The 20,001-nt window shown below is 42.3% G+C and overlaps 1 protein-coding gene across 1 annotated transcript in view; it reads left to right on the top strand.

Moving 5' to 3' along the window:
• Positions 1-1,957: 1,957 nt before the first annotated feature.
• tnr (tenascin R (restrictin, janusin)) overlaps positions 1,958-20,001 on the top strand; it is a 75,867-nt gene continuing 57,823 nt past the window's right edge. The window contains exons 1-2 of the mRNA XM_084007500.1: positions 1,958-1,978; positions 19,720-19,841. Of these exons, the coding sequence (XP_083863626.1) occupies positions 19,758-19,841 (84 nt within the window). The 5' untranslated portion in view covers positions 1,958-1,978; positions 19,720-19,757. The remainder of the gene's footprint in view (positions 1,979-19,719; positions 19,842-20,001) is intronic.

Raw genomic sequence — 20,001 nt, 5'->3', positions numbered from 1 at the left:
AAGAAGCTGTGCACTGTCCCTGTTAAATAAACACATAAATAATAATAATAATAATAATAATAATAATAATAATAATAATAGTAATAAAGTAGCAAATCTACAACTTTATAAATGCACATATTTGCTGCTTTGTACCTCTAAGTATTGCCCCCCTCTGTCAGCTCCATTTTTAAATGTTTTTTTCCTGCTGTAGCCCTAATATGCCATCTTACAAAACAGTCACAGTCAAGACACACACAAATATTAAAACACGTAACACATACCCCCCTTTAAAACACATTCCGTACATCTGTGGATGTATGATATTTGGAGTCCAAGACCAAAAGTCTAGCACAGGAAAACTGTCAGGAAAACATAAGGGCATTAGTGCTTGGCTTTCATAAAGTGCTGGTGCAGAAATGGGCATCCATTTAGTAATTGGATGATTCTGCAGTAAGTGGTGTTGTGGAAACGGGAGGTTTTGGCTTTGATGGCCCTGAGTCTGTCTTCACGAGGCGGAGTTATTAGAGCAGGCTTCATGCCCGTCTGCTGGACCTGCACTTTTACAGCTGACTGTTATTGAGGCACAGCAAACAACTCTGTTCAAATCATCATGTAATGAATATATTGAGATACTGTTTTTTTCCCCCCTAACCCAGAAAATAATACTCAAATGTGCAAAGCGTGTGAATTTGCATGTTGATTTCTCCTACGAGGCAGACGGAGAAGGCTATCTCTCCCTCTCACTTTGGTTTGAAGAGCTACAGCGGGGCCTCCTTCCTTTTGTTTATTTAATCAGCCGTCTGTGCTGAAGGAAACCTAAGTGAAATTGACACTATTTTCAGAGAATTTGCAATTCCACTGAGCTGAAAATGGAGTCTGGCCAGCAAAGCGTGTCATTTTAACTCTCGGAGGGCGAGCGAGGCACCCTCAAGAGCAGACGGGCTCGGGTTTGTGTTTGCCAGGAAACGCAAATAAGAACGTTTCCCTATTTCTGTGTCGATAAAGGAGCTTCCATTTGTTCCTTTTTCTTCCTCAGTGGGGGGGAAGTGTGTGTACTTATGTCTCTCTGAGCTTGTGTGTGTGTGTGTGTACAACTACGTGTGTGTGTCTGCCTGCAGCGCGTCATTGTTCCTTTGAGGTTTAGGTTTCCTACGGGAGCTGGAAATCCTTGAAAACACTTGAATGTTAGTGTGGTATTTTCCAGGTTTGAAAGTGCTTGGATGTAGAATAAAGGTCTTGAAATGTGTGTTCTATGTGATGACATATATGATAGAACAGAGGAAAGAAGATCTCCATATTTGAGGGACTGAAAACAGCATTTTCTGACATTTCTGCATGAAAAATGACTTTTGATGATGAACAGATGATGAAAATAGTTGGTGATTATATTTCTGTGGATCTGTTAGTGGAATTAGTTTTCCTTTCATTTGTGGTCCTTCTGTAAAAAGCTGTCTCCAAACATCATGTTGGTTGTTTAGAGGACAATAACATCTCATTTAATGTGATGAACAAGTGCAATAATAAGTATGGAGTTTACCACAGCTGGAAGGTGCTGGAAAAGCATGAAAATGCACCTTGAAATGCTTGGATTTGATTTGGAAAAGGTGTAGGAGCCCTGGAGGTTGTTGGAGAGGCATCGGAGGCTTGTTTGCCCTTTCTGAATGTAGATTCTGACTAATTATCAACAACATCTCCTGTCTTATATACACACCCCGCCAAGGTGAGAGGGATTAGGAAGACTTGAAAAGGCTAAAGTGTTTCCCAGTGGCGGTTTGTGCGTCGTGTGTGGGAGGAACGAAGACTTCTGTTAGAGTGTCTACAGAAGGTGCATCTTCAACGGGCAATTTGCATTCCCAATGATTTCCCGTGAATGTTGTATTGTTCAAGTCGGTGAGGAAGCAGTTCAAATGTGTAATTGGTGTAATACTAATGTGATCTCTCCCCTTTCCACAACAGGTGCAGATTCAGAGAGAGAACAAAGTACTCACAGGAAAAGGTACACACACACACACACACACAAACACATGCGAGACACATTAATGAACATCCATATTTTTCCCTCTAGCTATAGTGAAATGTTCAATTTAATGGTCTAATGTCCCTTAATGACTGCTTTATGTGCGCGGGGCTGTTGTGCATCTATCAACCTGAAGCACATCTAATCAGACAATTAGCCCTCATCTTGGGCTAATTTCCATGTATGTATTCATCACCGTAACTGCTGGTCTAATAGGAACTCAAATGGATTGTCACTCTCACACACACACACACACACACCAGTGTTCAACATGCAGACTTGAGCCGCTGACTGTTTACATGCAGGCGTGAAAAGGATTGAGTCAGTTAGCTCTCATGTCTGACTTTTTTTTCCTTCACTTTCTGTTTCTACTTCATAACTGTCTGCCTGTCCAGGAAGAGATTAATTATTACGACTCCCCGCGGTCATTTCTACGTGCACTTATGCCACGGATCAAAACCTCAAGATCAAAAAGGCTAATACCCCCAAATTATAATAAATGTCCATGAGCAATCAAGCCAAGACCTCTTAGTTTGTGCTGCTGGCACGACGGCGGCAGTGGGCTCATCAATCACTGTCGCTGGGATCAGGTTTAGGTTTCAGGCAACTGCCTTCTTTTTCTTTCTTTTTTTTTTTTTTTTACAAAATCAAGATTCAAGCAGCAACCTGAGAAATGAAGCAGAGGCAGAAGTGCCAAAAACAGTTCCTCAAACGACCACTAGAGGCTGACTCCACTTACTGTTTTTAAAAGCAACAATCACCGTTTTCTCTGGATAATGAAAGTAATGTTTTTAGTTGTTGCTGTTCACATTTCAGTTATTTTTTTGGGAGAACATGGAGCTGTGACCTATTGCTGTATTTGTATTAACTCGTACATAAATTGTTCCGTTGGAAACCAACACAACGACTACTTTATATTCTGAATAATCAGATGTGAGTCCACTGCCTGGAGACTGTGTAAGGTTGTAATGTGTGTGCAGACAACGCAGGTTAGCTGGAGGCTCGGAGATTTGCTTTGTCAGCTGTTTGATCTTACATATATGAGGTTAACACCAAAGAGCACTTCCTCGTGCAGCCGTGGCTCTGCAGATACATTCATATATTTGTTTTTTCACGCTAGAGAATTCAGAATTGAATGAACGAGGGAAGCTGTTTGGGGGATGTAACATTTTCTTCATTGTCTTCAGGGGAAACTTGGAGAGCAACACAGAGAAAGTGAGAGTTGTTTCTCTAATTCTAACCTTTCCACTGATTTTTTCTACCGTTTTATTCCTCCTGCTGTCGTCGAAGGCTACAGTTCAGTGAGACTAAATACTCCCAACATTGCACTGCACAGTCATATTTTCTTGCACAGTAGCCTCACTCAGGTACATCAAGACCCAAGATAGATTATTTTTCCTAGTGCATTGACTAGGAAATGTTGATTTTGCATATTAGCATCACAGAAAACACAGGGGAAAAAGCCATTTGAACCCAGGTATAAAACATTCAGTAGTGGGCGAGCCGCCTGCAGCACTAGCCATGATCTGAAATTCACCGAGCGACTGAACATCAGGTGGTCCAGCATGCAGAAGGACATAAATGTCTCTCGATGATCCTCTTATTCTCATGGTGGTGTTATGATTGAGCTCAGCTTCTGGTTATTAGCAGATTGAAAGCCTCTCTGTCAACACGCAGCCGCTTATTGAAACAGGTGCAGAGGATAAGAAGAGAAAAGACAGGATGGAAATGTTCCCTTCAGAAACGAAGAAAAGAGCAGAGACAGGAGGTGAGAGTGAGACAGGAGGTGAGAGTGAGACAGGAGGTGAGAGTGACGGCGGTGGAAGCCTTTGATTTCAGGTTTCTAATCAACGGGGATTATGGTCCGTGTGCTGGTGTCAGTCCTGATCACAGCTGCAGCACCAGGAGAGTACAAGCAGCTCCTTCTTCCACAGAGAGGAGTTCTGCTCGTCTACATGCATCCCATCAGACGTGTCAACTGTTTGATAACGTTCAGGAATTTCAATTTAGTGTTTAGAGAAGCAGAAGAAAAACCCTGGCATGTGAAATCTCCGTCACACCCAAATCCGCTCTGCAGAGACGGAAGTGTCGCTCACAGTCAACCGGAGTGTGATGCGTCTCCTTTGTCAGGAGTAAACTCTGGATACACGATACGGGGAAATCACAGAAAACACAACGTATCACAATACTGTAAACCGCAGCATAAGGACGGTCGGACCCTGGAGAGATACTCTCACATCTCCGAATGTGGATTCTTTCAACTCCTTCTGACAGGCTTTCATCGTCGGCGAGGGACTGAAGATGGCAGAATATCAGCATCTTCCTCGACAGCCTCTGGAAGTACGACAAAGAATGTGTTCCCGATGTGTGACTAAACTAAGACCAAAATCAACATTAAAATTACAATGATTTCTTAATGATCATCCAGTCTATGATATGCTCAAATATGATTTGTTTAAATGAGCCTAACTAGGAAACCATCATGTTGCTTTGAAACTAGATAACCTGTATTGATCAGCAACTCTGTTTGTAACCTGAGGAACCACCTTTATACAAAATATACCCTAAAATTGCCTTTTTTACATCATGGCCAGGGGACTACAGATGAAAACTAGCCTTCTGGCTAATTCTGGCTTTTTTAACCATGTGTAACCATGTGTTTTATGAAATTGCACTGTCCCCTTTTAAATAAACGAATACTAATAAATAATCTCATCTAAAGATGGCAGAAGACAAAAGGCGAGTCCGATGAATGAAGTCGAAGTAGATTCAGGTCGGATGGTGACTCCCAGTGTTCCTGCGACTACGGTTTTGCCATGGGTGATACATATTGACTAAAAGTGAACCCCTGCAGGCAAAATGTGTTGAGTCAGACTTCATCAGACCTTTCTGCTCCTTTGAGCAAAGTCGTTCAGCAGCGTCAACATATTGGTGGAAGTGTATCTGCACCAACCTTCGGCACCAACCTGGTAAAATTATAAAAGAATCCCTGAACTAGTTTCATGCCAAATAAATGCCTTATTAACACAAGTGTCCTTTCCATGAGTTTTCTATTTATATCCCGTACCCTCACCGCTGGGATTTCAGTCTGTTAATTTCCCCGGTTATCACTGGAAGGGCTCAGAGCAGTCCGTTACTCTGACAGGCTCCCTGCTAATGAACTGGACCTTTTGTATCTCATCCTCAACCCTGGCTATTCTTGGAACCGATGCCGCCGCAATCTGATGTCCCGGTACGGAGATAACCCGTTCGATCTGACCGGGCCAATTTGACCCGGTGTTAGCGTAATCAATACCGGATGTCTCCGTGACGGGCTGACCCCACCTCTTTGAAACCGGAGCTGTTCTTTAAATTATCATTGCAAAGCCCGAGTGGCTTTTTTTAATATGATTATGTTCAGGGGCAGTAATTAGAAGTATTATAGCTTTTAAATACACAACTTCATGTCTTTTCTAAATAGTATTCCGATGAAAAAATCTCTCCATACTTAAAGAGTATTAATAACATCAACGCTTGATTTGTTTTAATTAGGATTTATGAAGTATGTACTGCAAAACACAAGGAAATCAAAACAACAAAAGCAAAAAAACAAACGGATGCAGAGCAGCTTGGAAGAAATCAGTCCTCAAAGTGAGTTTTTAAGGCGTTTGGCTCGATCTCATCGGTGAGGTTATTCAAAGATTCAGCCACGGCTCCGCTGGAGAAAGCTTAATAATCCGTAGTCATCTGTCTAGACTGTGAAATGACCAGCGCAGTGCTCCTTCAGGATCTCCAGCTGTGCTCGGGCTCAACCGGGCTTAAAAGCTCAGATACGGCTCGGCGCGACTCCAAACCGTGTCTCACCGGTAATGAATAACATTTCTAGATGAGTCCGTCTTCGCTCCGGTTGCCAATAAGGTCGGGGAAGGCCGAGTCTCCTGTAAGAGGAAAACTTATGGTTTACAACATTGGGTTGAGTTAAAAAAAAAAAAGTTTGGATATGTTTTTATGGTAAGTGGACAAGCCGTAAATTCAGCAGCTTCTTTAAAAAAAAAAAAGGACAAAACTTCAAAGACAGATTTGTGCCTGAATTTGACGACTCATAAAATTAGGGAGGTAGGTGGGTAGGTAGGAAGGAATTAAGGAAGGAATAAAGGATAAAAGTCAGCATCAAGCCTTTTATCCATCATCATCACAGCACGCGTCTCTCCGATCCAAAGAGAAGACGGCGTTTAGAAGCGGGGACGATGTGGCGTCGTAATAACACTCGTCAATAAGGCGTAACGCCGTGCAAGGCTTTACAATAACCACCTTTTGTGCTTCTCTGTCGTTGAGCTGTTTATTTAGTAATTGAACAGAATCCCGACTGAGCGCCGGGAGCGCTTTTTCTCCGCTCGCCGTCGTGGCGTCAAGCAGACAGAGGCAACACAAGAACGTGTCAATCCTTTTGATCCTCCCGAGTTGCTTTATCGTCTCGGCACAGCTTATGGTATTGGATTGTTGCCGCGTCCTGTATGTCGTTTCAGCCCACCTTCAAGTCAGAGAAGAGAGAGAAAAACAGATAGCACTGGTGGGGGAGGCCCACTTTTTCCTTTTTTCTCCCCCCACCTATTTACTGTATATGAAAGGTACAAGAGAACGCTCGGTCATTGTTGTCCCACAAGAAACCGAAGCCTTTGAAAGGGGGAGATGAAAGCCGGGGGAAAGGACCTGCAGACAACAGCAGCTCATGAGGTGACAGGCGGGAGGTTTTTGAAGTTTTCCGTCCCGGCTTCTTTGTTTGAGGTCACTCCCGAGCAAAATGAAACGACGGGGGACGAGAATTAAAAGGAAGGGAGGGGAAAGCTGGAGGACTTGTAAGTGCAGGTCAAAGTCTGTTTGACGTTTGCTCTGCGGTTTCCACGTATGAGGGACTAACTGGATACCAGCACCCAACACACAGCAGATAGGAGATGTTCTAAAGAACACAAATAACAAACACAGTTGGGAGGAGAATAGACGTTTTAGTGTTTTGTTGCCTTTGCTTGAATTTCATGCCTTTCATGTTTTTTTTTTTTTATTTAAAAAAATCTTTCTGTCTATTCTAATATCCAGCTGGGCACTTCTGAAATGGAAAAGGACTTTGCTAAAAGCCACATATTGTGTCAGGATAGAATAGAAGAGCAGTGGGTATTCAGCTGAAGCAGACATGAGCGGGAGAGTGGGTGAACTCAAAAGGAGGTATGCATTTACCTTCTCTCTCTAAATGTTTAACTTCCTTTTTCATCCATCCGTTCTCTCTCTCTTTTTGTCTAAAACCTCTCTCTCGTCTCTTTCTTTCTTCTTTCTGTCCGTCTGAACGCCTCCTCTGCTCCGTCTCTTTGAATCTCCTCTGTTTTAAATGTGTAATGAGACCGGTAATCTCCGGGCCGAGGCCGAACCAGAGATAAAAGAGAGACCACGCGAGTGGTCCTCGCTGGGCGACGGATCCCTCCTCGTTCCTCTCCCTGAGGGTGGCTTCCATTTGATTCTCCTGTTAAAGTGCTTTTTAAGAGTTTGTCCTGATCTGATATATCTGATATATTGGTGTAGGGCTGGGCGATATGACCTCAAATCAATATCACGATATATTGAGGAACTCACCTCGATAACGATAAATGAACGATAAGTAACCCCCCCCCCCCCCGCGCGCCTAAAAAAATGCCACTTTAAAAGGACTGTAAAACTACACTGTAGTTAAGATTTATATTATTTATTTGGTAGTATAAAATAACAAAGAATTAAAAATACAGTCTCTATAAACAAATTCAAAATATGGAGTTGTCAAGTAATCAGGTTCTCTATAACAGGAGAAACAAGTTGCATCCCTTGTAAACAAAATAAATTTCACATTTGCCACTGGAAAAGTAAACAATGACTTGTCGCAACAGTCTTTAGGCACAGTTTACATTTCACATTTTTCTGATCGACATCGTCCTCGCTGAACCCAAAATGTTGCCAAACGATCGATGACGCATTTCTTTTGGGAACGAGGTGCTCTTCCTCCTCGACCAGATTTAAGGTGCGTGTCCACAGGGGCGATTTTAAACGCGAGTGGACGCGCCGCTTCCCGGTATTGCACACTTGGCAGGCTGCCACGAGAGGATGATTGACAGGCGCTCTCCTTTCAACAACACTTATTTGCGAGCGTTCGCGAGCGTTCCCGAGGCGGCGAGTCGAGCCCGGCGCCTCTGATTAGCATAAAGTAGATTCGACTTCAACTTTAGGCAAATGAGGAGCGGCCAACTCGCGCGCCGTCTCTCGACATTCGCCGCGACGCTACCAGAATGCATTGCACAGCTTTTCACATAGACAATGAATGGGACGCGGGGAAACACCGCTGCCTGTGGACACGCACTTTTACTTCGGCTGCCGCGGCAGCAGCCGCTTCATCGTTTAAACTGGCGGACTCCATTTTCGTCGCACCCACACTTTCCCTTCTTGTTACAGACTGGATGGGGTGGAGTCACGTGACTGCACACGCTGTATACGTAGTACAGTACAGCCGAGCGTCTTAAAGGGACATGAACATACTGGTAGCCTACCTACACACACAGCCAAACAAGAAAAAACGACTTTTTTTTTTTTTTTTTTTAACCGAATATACCGACATGGGCAAAATGACGTCGGTTGTCGTCGTAAATTTCGGTATCGGTACATTTTCGGTGTATCGCCCACCCCTATATTGGTGCTGGTTCAGACGAGGCTGTATGGTGGCCTGTGTAAATACACCTAATTACTTTTAACTGGATTTGAGTCATGGGGCTCAAATCTTCTCCTACTTTTAAGCTAAGTTGTAACTATTAGCCATTTAATTATGTTTTGTTCATTAGGGTCATGGACAAAATTCACTTTATTTTCCACTGAATGCTGTCTGCTCTTCAGATTGTTGGAACATGAATAATAATAAGTAATAGTCATATTATTACTGGTGACACTGACTTTACAGTTCAGTTGAAGATTACAGTAAATGACAAACTTAACAAACTGTTCTTGTGCATCTTTCACAGACTAGAGCAGCAATTTAATTTTGTTGTATTTTTGTTTCAAAATTCTATATTTTTTTTCTTCCTGACACCTTTTTTACATCTGCTACAACCTATGGATTTGAAGCAGTGATATCACGACATCCATCCATTGGCTGTGCACAGAGCTGGAGAAGTTGGTGAGCGGTGAAATCGGATTCCGAAACGCCGTTTCAGCTCCAATAGAAGTGACGGAGGAGTTGCGTTCAGCTTCAGGGACCTCAGGTGCACTGGCCATGTTACATATAATGAGGCAGTTTGTTGCCGTGGTTCTCTCTTGGCCTTTTTAAAGTTTGAGCAGGACAATGGAGTTCTTGGGCACGGAGCTTTTTCCTTCTTAGTGGAGAAAACTCATTGTTTTTCTGCTGATGAACGTAATTGGATTTAAATTGCCAGCGATACCTGCAGTGATAGATTATCAATCAATTCACCAAAAAAGTACAAATTGCATGTTTCTTTGTAAAACGAAACAATTAACAGCAGGAAAACTAATGTTGGCGTCGGCATCAAATGTATGTAAACAGGATTCTATCATTTCTCTTTAGCTGTGAACGATTCCATGGAGCAGATTAGTTAACGCAATCGTGTTCTAATCAACCAAAAACAACATTCCTACAAAGTTCTTTTCACATTATAATCCTCCCAGAAGACAACGCATTAATGGGAGTATCTTAGTTTCATTTCATCCCAATGCTATGCCCGAACTGAAAACGACTTTCTAATTAACAGAAAAAAGTCGTAAAAGTAGTCGTTTAATTGGGGAAGAAAAGAGAAATCCGATTAGAGGAATGCTTTCAAAAGATTGAACACGGCTCGTGCATGTTATCTCAGCGCTTCCTACCAACGTTAGTTCACATCTCGCTTGATACATCGGTCCTCGGCGGGCAGTCCTCAGTGGCCTCCGGTTGTATTATTTGCTGGAGACTGGAATCCATTTCATGGTTCTCTTTGCTCTGAGGAAGAGGAGCAGCCGCCAACCAACGGAGCCCAATGGTCCTGAAAGACAAGGCAATCTGGTCAGAGTGATGAGAATAATGAGAAAAGCATCGTAATGGTGCCATAGTCCAATTTACAAGGTGGAGAAGGAAAGGGAGACGGCGAGAGCTAAACGGAGACGGAGAATGAATAAAAGAGCGAGAGAGAGAGACAGAGAGAGTGAGCAGAGAGAGAGAGTGAGCGATCACCCACGCAAGGAGGCCTGGTATTGGTTTTGTGTTCATGTCGAGGTGGCTGCACATTAACCTGTGCAAATGGAGGTTATGGCTTTACCTCCAAGGAGCGGATAACAAGGGCTGCTGCCAGAGAAAGAGAGAGACATAAAGCAATGATCATAGCGGAGAGAAAGTCTTTCCATCTCTGCACTTTGTGGTTTTCAGCTCGACGATCGGCCGCCGATGTACGAGTCCAGAGTCGCAATAACCTGCTTGACTCGGACCAAAGGCTCCTTTTTCCTTCTTTTTACATTCGAGGCTGCCTCCCACGTTCTCAAACCAAACCATGTCATCAAAACAAAATAAGTTTGAGTAGTGAATCATCGGATTAAATCAACTTTTCCAACATTGCTCTGTTTGTAATCCAAATATGGATGGAAGCATATTCTGTTCCACAACATATTTTTTCAATACATTTTGACTTTTGGTCGATGGTTTGGAGTTAATGGAAACATCACGAGAAAGAGTCAGAAGCAATCCTACACAGTATACCTCTAGAGTCTTATTAGAAAATAGTTCTCATGATAATAATAATATTAGTTTGTCGTCTGATCTTTATCTGCAATAGTGCAGAAATACTGGGTTCAAACCGCCAAAGAAGAAAAAGTTGTACGGTATTCAAATAATAAAGTCAATATAAACATTAAGAGTGAAACGTTGACCTTTGTAAACACTTTCTTTTTCCATTGTTCTCAATTTATTCACACAGAAATCAAAGCTGGACCAATACATGTAAAGAATAGAAAATGACTATTATGCACAGTATGTAGAGAAAATATATAATATGTGTAGAAAAAGCACCAATGACCAACAATAAAACACAAATTATATGTCAATATATATAACTACACTGAATGGAAACACATGGGCTGTACAGTATGTGCACGTATATAAACAGCTTATGTAATTAAAATCAAAATTCTCCATTCTGATGTGTAATGGGAGCAGCGTACGCTCCGGTGTCTCAGGGTTATTGACAGCGTGTGACCGGTTTAACTGTTCTTCGGGACATTATTCAGCACATCTCTGGATGAACAGATTCACCCTGCAGGGTGGAATAAAAATTACTTTTAGGGATCAAGAAAATCCTCCAAGGAAGAAAGAGAGAAAATGAAAAGCCTGTCGGAGGGATGAAAGGAGACGGCAAAATGACAACTAGAGATAATGAAAAATGAAACCAGCAGAGAGAGAAGGTCATTATCTAACAGAGGTAGATAAAACTCCTCTCCGGACTCCTGTGTGACCAGACGCTTCCTGTCCTCGTGCATCCAGTCCAGGTCTGAGACCCACACCCAGGACTCCACGCCCCCCTTTGCTCAGACCACAGTGTCTCTCTGAGAGCCTCCGGAGATCACCGTCGCAGCTGGATTACAGGAGGCGTTCGCTTCATTAAACGCTCCCACGGTCCTCCTCTCGTTGGAGGCCCCCGAGGCTGACTGATGCGCGTGTTCTCACGGAGGCCCCCGAGGGCCACGGAGCAATGGTACCGCATACACCGAGTGAGACGTATGTCTGCAGGGCAGCCGCCAAGCACTTAGTCGGGAGGCAACAGGCTGAAAAACCCTGGGAAGAGAGACGCACACACACACACACACACACACACACACACAGGGAGTTAATGAAGCTTTCCAGTGCATATCCCTTTCCATAATCCAACAGGGATGTTAATCTCCTGTGAGTCCTTAACTGCTAAAACACACACACACACACACACACCTACACACATTTATTCAGAGAGCGAGTGTGTGATCAGTGAGCAGTGTGTGTGGGAGGGGGAGGCATGCAGCGGCTGCTTCAAGCTTGTTTGGATGAGCATGGCTCGACAAGTAAGGGTTACCCGGTTGCCAGTGGCAACCGTTTCCGAAAATCGTCAACCGCCTCTCGGCCTTTCGGTGATCGTGTAAGCACAGTAACGGCTCCCGGGGGGGGGTCATCTGTGGAAGAAGAGATTATTGGACAAGCTGATGTTATGAATGCTTGAGGCCCCCGATCTAAGATTTTAATCCTGAAGGGCCAACGGATCAACACAAAGGTCCCAACATTTGAAAGTTCCGATCTTGTGTTTATCGGCTTTCTTAACCACTCAAAATAGTTTTCTGACATTTCTGCATGAAAAATGTGTTTTGATGATGAACAGATGATGAAAATAGTTGGTGATTATATTTCTGTGGATCTGTTAGTGGAATTAGTTTTCCTTTCATTTGTGGTCCTTCTGTAAAAAGCTGTCTCCAAACATCATGTTGGTTGTTTATAGGACAATAACATCTCATTTAATGTGATGAACAAGTGACATAATAAGTAGACTGATTACTGACCATTGTACTGTACATATATTGTATATTTAATATATATTGAGTGACAGCTGCCACATAGACACACTGGTATCATAATAGTTGTAATAACACACAACAGTCACCACATGCCACTGCCAACTCCTCTGAACACTGGATCATGTGACTGCAGCTGCATGTGTCAAGGTAGACGGGGGGTCAAGAGGTCCAGTTGCTGTGACACAAGCTGTTTGAAATCAGCTGTGTTTGTGTGTGTGTGTGTGTGTGTGTGTGTGTGTGTGTGTGTGTGTGTGTGTGTGTGTGTGTGTGTGTGTGTGTGTGTGTGTGTGTGTGTGTGTGTGTGTGTGTGTGTGTGAGACGTGAGTGACTGTCTGTGGATGAAGCGATGAGCAAGAATAGCACCATGATGCCATCACCGAGAGAGGTCAGTGTGTGTGTGTGTGTTTCATCTCTCGATGATTCAGGGAACATGACAGCAACATCTGTTCTGCTCAGATTCAAGCCGGTGAAACAGGAGTGTGAATGTGTGGCAGAAATCTGCAGAATCTGAGCATCCAGGAACATGATGAGCGTCCAAACTCATGCCTTTAATCGACTATTATGTCATGTTTACAGTGTCTGATGTAAAGGTCAAATCAGCCAACATATAAGTCACAAAAAAAAGTAGAATACGCCTTTAAATCAGGACGTATTTATGAGCTGCAGTAAACTCTTTGCTGTTGAGCTTCTGACCTGGAGTCTGCAAACCACAAATCCTGCTAATCCCTGAAGGGGAATGTTTGTTCCAGACCCCCTTCCCAGTCTGCCTGTCACAACGCTTCAGTGCAGTAGAAAATCATGGTGAGTTACTGACATGCCAAACAGGTCCATTTAAAACACAGGAACCCCTCTGTGTGTCCTCGTCTGAACAGCTCTGCAGGTTTTAATCACCGGAGAATCTCAATTCAATTCAATTACATTTTATCTATAGTGTCATATCACAACAGCAGTCATCTCAGGACACTTAACACATTGAGCGGGACTAGAATACGCTCATGATTTCCAGAGTCAATACAGTTTAAAGTCCCAACACAGCGACAGTGGAGAGGAAAAACTGCCTTAACAGGCTTTTAGGCAGAAATCTGGTGCTTGGGTTCCAAGTGCATTTAGTGTTGGTAGTAGTATAGTAGTAGTAGTATTAGCAGTAATGGTGGCATTAACAGAAGCAATAGTATCAGCAGTAGTCGTCCATGAGCTGAGATGGATCCATCCCAACCATCTTTCTCTTTCTTTATTTATTTGAAAGGGACAATACACATTAATGAACATCAGTATGTGAATACAAATGTAAATGTGTCGGAGTTAGCAAGCCTGCTAATTTACATCCGCAGTCCCTTGGCAGGTAATAGACAATAGATAAATGTATCACACATACATACAAAGACAAATAAAAGCTAATCAGTACATTAGAAGCATGCAGTTAGAACATTAAAGGTGATTACACGTTTGGTTGGCTCTAAGCCATACCTTCAGGTGGCTCTTAAAAGTAGTCAAGGTAGGGCATTCCTTTACGGGTAAGGGTAGTGTGTTCCAGATTGCAGTTCCTTTCGTAGACAGGGCATTTTGACTGAAAGAGGTTTTCCTGTATGGAACCACACAGTCCCTATTAGTAATTGATCTGGTGGTCCTTGTTTGTTTAAATGCAATAAACTCTTTAAGTGGAGATGGCGCCAGGCCATGAAGTACTTTATATATTAAGCATACAGAGGAGAACTTACAAAAATTAGGAAAACTCAGCAAATTATATTTCTCTAGAATGTTACAATGATGGTAAGAAAACGTTTTTTTGTCTAAGATTTTGAGTGCTTTTTTATACAGAAGCTCAATTGGTTTCACGATAGTAGAGCCGGTCATGGACCAGCTAGTAATACAGTAGCTTAAATGAGAAAAAATCATAGAGTGCAGAAACATCAGAGCAGCTGCTTCTGACAACGATCCTCTGATTTGCTTAAAGTTGCAAAGGTGATATTTAATTTTTTTTGATAACATTTTAACATGATTTTTAAAAGAAAGTTTAGAGTCTATAATCACACCTAAATATTTAAATTCATTAACAACTTCCAACTCGTCAGCACCCAAAAAAACACCTGAGCGAGAAGGCATGGAAGAAGCAGATTGCTTCGACAGAAATAGACAAACAGTTTTTTTTGCATTCAAAATAAGACACGAACTTGTAAGCCATGTTTGTATGTGTGTGAGTGCTGTAGAAAGCACCCGTGCTGCCTCCTCAGGATTTTTAGCTTTAGTAAAAATTACCGCATCATCAGCGTAAAGCTGAACATCCACATCTAAACAAAAATCGGGTAAATCATTAATATACAATGTGAATAAAATGGGCCCCAATATGGACCCTTGGGGGACCCCTACTGGACAACCCATAAAAGAGGAGCTGGCACCAGCCACCACAGTTCGTTGTTCTCTATGTGACAAGTATGAGTCAAACCATTTAATAGATTGAAAAGAAAAATTAAAATGAGACATGTCGCCGTAGACCATAAAGCAGGAGTAGGTGAGCAGGTGGAACTACTATATGGGGTTTCCAGCATCAGGCCAGTTAGCAGTCTGCATGGGTCAGGACCTCAGTGGACCAGAAAGCACATACCTTCTGTTACTGATCCTTGAGGTCCGCTTTGCTTCTGTTAGCATTCTGTTAGAGATCATCACAGGAAGTCCTCCTGGATCGAAGTCAGTACGACACCGTCTTAGAGGCGAGAATCTGGAGGTGGTTTCAAACATTTCTAGGGGACTTCCTGAGAGGAAGGGGGGGGGGGGCTCCATCTGGAACAACATACTTCAAGGGCTTTTTCTCTGTTTTAATGTTTGCAATCAAAAATCCTTTCGCCAACTATCCAGGAGTTCATATATATATATAACTTTAAGTTACTTATACTTATAGTATATATAGAGTATTTCCATTCTATGTAACTTAATACTTCTATTCCACTCCAGCTCAGAGTTTTTAACTTTTATGTATTTAACAATATTAGTGAGTAGTACCTGAACTAACAAACTATGATGTATTATTAAGTAGTATATTAGCCTAATTATTAAGTATATTAAGTCGTGTAAATTAGCGTATTATGAAACTGTGGCTGGATGAAATGAAAGTTGGTGAGCCACCACAGTCTAGTCTAATTGATGGGAAACTTACCTTTCATGTGAGTCTCCTTTAATATCAAACCAAGATGGACTCAGTGGTGAGTGTGTCCACGGCGTGTGATAAAACAAGATGAAGACCAAGATGAAGATGTATTAGTATGTCAGTGTCATTACACTGTGAATTTGTTATTTATTTTTTTATAGCGACTCTCCTCATAAATTTTTTGTCAGACACAAAAAAAAAAGAAATCAAAAGTTCACCACAGAGAGAAATGTAATCTAACAAAGTTAGACGGACAAGATCAAAGTCATTTATTTTTTTTAAATTAATCTTTTTAAGCATGATGGATCTCGTGGTTCATTTTACAGTTGGGATATTTTTGCAGAGTGGCTTCTTTTTTTTTTTTACAAGCTGGATAGTTCACCTTTCCCTCTGTGACGCTGCATTAAGTGTCCTGATGGTTTCTGTTATAATTGGAACGGGCCGTTCCATCCCAGCCCCGCGGGGGTGGAACTCATCCCGTCTGTCAGACGGAGAGACACCGGTGTTGTTCTAGAGGATTGTCAGATGGACTCTCTGAATCTATGTTTTCATGCACGTGCAGAGTATTTATCTCTGAATAAGATAACACACATGCACACACACATGCACACACATGCACACACGCACACATGCAGGCCTCCCGTGCAGCTTAATTACTCAACTGAGTTTCTCCTCTTTATTGTGCTTCCACCTGAGAAAGCATCAAGCAGAATGAGAGGCTGACAGATCTAATTCCAGGGTTGGTACGGGTGCTGGAAATCCTTGAAAACACTTGAATGTTAGTGTGGTGTTTTCAAGGTTTGAAAAGTGCTTGGATTTAGAATAAAGTGCTTGAAATGTGTGTTCTATGTGATGACATATGATATGAGAGAGAAAAGAAGATCTCCATATTTGAGGGACTGAAAACAGCATTTTCTGACATTTCTGCATGAAAAATGACTTTTGATGATGAACAGATGATGAAAATAGTTGGTGATTATATTTCTGTGGATCTGTTAGTGGAATTAGTTTTCCTTTCATTTGTGGTCCTTCTGTAAAAAGCTGTCTCCAAACATCATGTTGGTTGTTTAGAGGACAATAACATCTCATTTAATGAGATCAACAAGTGACATAATAAGTTGACTGAATACTGACCATTGGATTGATACAAATATGGAGTTTACCACAGCTGGAAGGTGCTGGAAAAGCATGGAAATGCACCTTGAAATGCTTGAAAAGTGCTTGAATTTGACTTTGGAGAAGGTGTAGGAACCCTGTGAATGACTGAACGGATTTTCTGCTCTTTTTTTTGTGCACCTGAGAAGCTTTGAGCAGATTGAGAGGCTGACTGCTGACGGATGTGCAGGTGGAGTTGAATGCTTTCTTGTGTGTGTGTTTCCACACGCGTGTCTGTTGACTGCGTGTGTTCTCTCCACTGAAACAAAGTAACTGAAAGCAGCTTTCAGCGCCGGCAGCACGCTGATTCTCTTCTCTCTGAATGAGCCCTTCTCTCCTTAATTGAGTCTCCGTGAAAAAGCTCTCATTGTGCGATGAAACGCTGGTGGGCATCGGCCTGAGCGGAGGTTTTACCTTCCACTTTCAACCTCCCGTCCAGCTCTTCATCGGGTCGTGTGATGAGCTGTATGCATCTATATTTAGAAGGCCTTTTAGAAGCAGCTTTTGTTTATAGCGGTATGGTTGCATGACACTTTTATCTCATGATACATCCATTTTTACCTCCGTTTCTTTGGCGTATAAGGAGGTATAAAATAAAGCATGTCTCATACATTGGTCGCCCTTTTAAGTTTAAGCAGATTTATTCATGTAAATGTTTGTTTCCTGATATATACACACTCTTTTACTCATCATGTTGGTCTGTATCGTCTGATTGTAGAATAATTTCCAGATGTCTCCTGCAAACAGCATAATAGAAATAATAACCGGCGAAAATCAAGACATTCAAGGAATCCACTCGGTGCGTTTCAGGTTGATTAAGTCCAATTAGGTGTGAGCGTAACCCAGAGACTTTTCAGTCGCTGCAATTCTACATTTAGACAATGATAAGTGAATACTAAATGAACAATAAGTTACTTTCAGGGATGTTTATAGTTCCCTGTTAATTTACACCAAAACAACACGGTTACACACGTGTTAAATCCATCATTAGCCTTCAGTTACAGCCTATACACAGTCTACTGATGGCATTAAACAGTCAATATGTTTATTATGAACATCCCTGCAGCCTTTTCTCATAATAATATGATGTTTGTCAGCTAACTGCTATGTCTGCTGGTCGTCTCACATCTGAGATGAGAAGAGAAACGGACGGAGATGTTAATCCACATGAAGCCAAACATACATCTTACTAAGTACAAGTAGAAGCCTGTGAGGAAGGCTGCCACTGATGGTTTTTCTCTCCTTTCATCATTAATAGTCAAAGAGGAGGTGTCCTGCACCATTAGTTGTGATTGGTCGCCCGTCTTCAAAGTCTCTCCTTAACGGAAACGTTTTATTACGTGTTCAAAACACTATTTATTCATTATTTATATTTGCTTTCCGAAATTGCCTTCAGATTTAGCAGAAATCTGGTTATGTAAGTTCTAAAGAATTCTTCTCATTGAGGAGGTTGTTGTGTAGAACCCTTAAAAAAACCTTTTGATGCTATTTATTTAAAAAAAAATCCTCTTTTTCTTGTGAAAGCAGGTTTTATAAAAGGTTCTTTTTATTTGTACGATTCGTCCTCATCCAAAGGAAGTGTAATGAGTGTACAGGAGGGGGATCAATAACAACAGCAAACAAATAAACAACATTAATATCAGCATTGGTAATTGGCAAAATTATTCCTTTAATCATCGGTATGGTGCGTCACTACTGGCAACGGCTGATCTGAGAGCTGTTCTCCATAAGTGAAACATCTGGGTATCCGTCATCGTCCCGTGTTTTGATCACACAGCGAACCCTCGGCTGAAGCTCCCCGCAGGGTCACATGACTCTGAAGAAGACAGTTCTCCTCCATCGTCATCATCATCATGCTTCCCATCCGTTTGGTGGATTCGCCGGTTAAACGGTGCGTGTCGTGTTGGATGCTGGAGGGGGGGGGGGGGGGTCTAAAAGCAGAACGTTTTCCATCTAGTCGGGAGTTTGTTCCATCAAGGACAAAGTCATGGTTAAAAGCATTACATATACGTGATGCATGGCTGTATCTCTCCCCTGTGGCTCTGTTCTTTTTGTATTTTTTATTTTGTACTGTCCGTGCTGATTCACGTGACGGAGTGTTCACCACACGGACAGGAAACCCTCGCACGCTTCGCCTTGAAGGGAACGATGCATTCAGGTGCACCAGGAGAGCTTGAATGTGAAGTGTGAACAATCTTAAGTGTGCATCAATGTGCAAAAAACATTTTATTTTCCCCTCAAGGAGATGCACTTGAAAGGAAACAAATGATCAGAAGACTTCCATCTGGCTCTCACAAAGCTGATCTGAGATCTGCTTCATCAACATGAGATGCGTTGTTGTGATGAAAGAGGAGTCTTCTTTCAGCCTCGTACGTTCCGGATAGCAGTGAGATCTTTGATTGGGCTGATGATCGCTGACACCAGTCAATACATTCAAATCCATTCAAATCGCCACATTGAAGGTAAACTTCAGCTGCGTTTTGATCTGATATGTGACCGTCGGCCTGAAGGATCCACATCGGCTTCATCCTCTTTTATGTCAGCTGTTCCTTCCCCACTCGATGGTGAGAGTACAGCGACTGAAATCCATCCATCAACTCCCTCCATGAAAAATATTTCTGTGTTCCTCCCAAATGGAGAGATCAAATATTTGGTATTGAGCGGTAAAATACCTTCAGCAGCTTGTTTTTTTCTTTTTCTTCCAAAGCCCATTATTTTACATCAGATCAAAGCCATTTATTTACACACACACACACACACACACACAGGAACACACACACACACACACAGGAACACAGACACACACACACACACACACACACAGTAACTGACAAACCTACTTTCTCTCTCTCCTCCACAGGTGTGAGTGGACCGGAGTGGTGAGGTTTTTTTCCCAGCATGCCCCTGGCTAAGCAGCATCAGAGGGCCACCGTGCCCACAGCGCGGTGGATCCTGGCTCTCGCTCTCTTTTTCACTCTACAGGTAAAAAAAAAAAACGTGTTACAAAATAGACCTGAGTCATGAGATGCCCGAGGCTTTTTGTCCCTTTTATTCATATTCATTATTTATTTCTTCTCATCTATTTTTGGAGGCCATTATAATCCCATTCTGGGCACAAATCCACGCCGACCTGTTTGAGTGT

Source organism: Eutrigla gurnardus (assembly GCF_963514095.1).
Source record: "Eutrigla gurnardus genome assembly, chromosome: 4".
In the NCBI taxonomy this organism is placed as follows: Eukaryota; Metazoa; Chordata; class Actinopteri; order Perciformes; family Triglidae; genus Eutrigla; species Eutrigla gurnardus.
The sequence above is the reverse complement of the archived record's forward strand: the minus strand, read 5'-3'. Positions and strand labels throughout refer to the sequence as shown.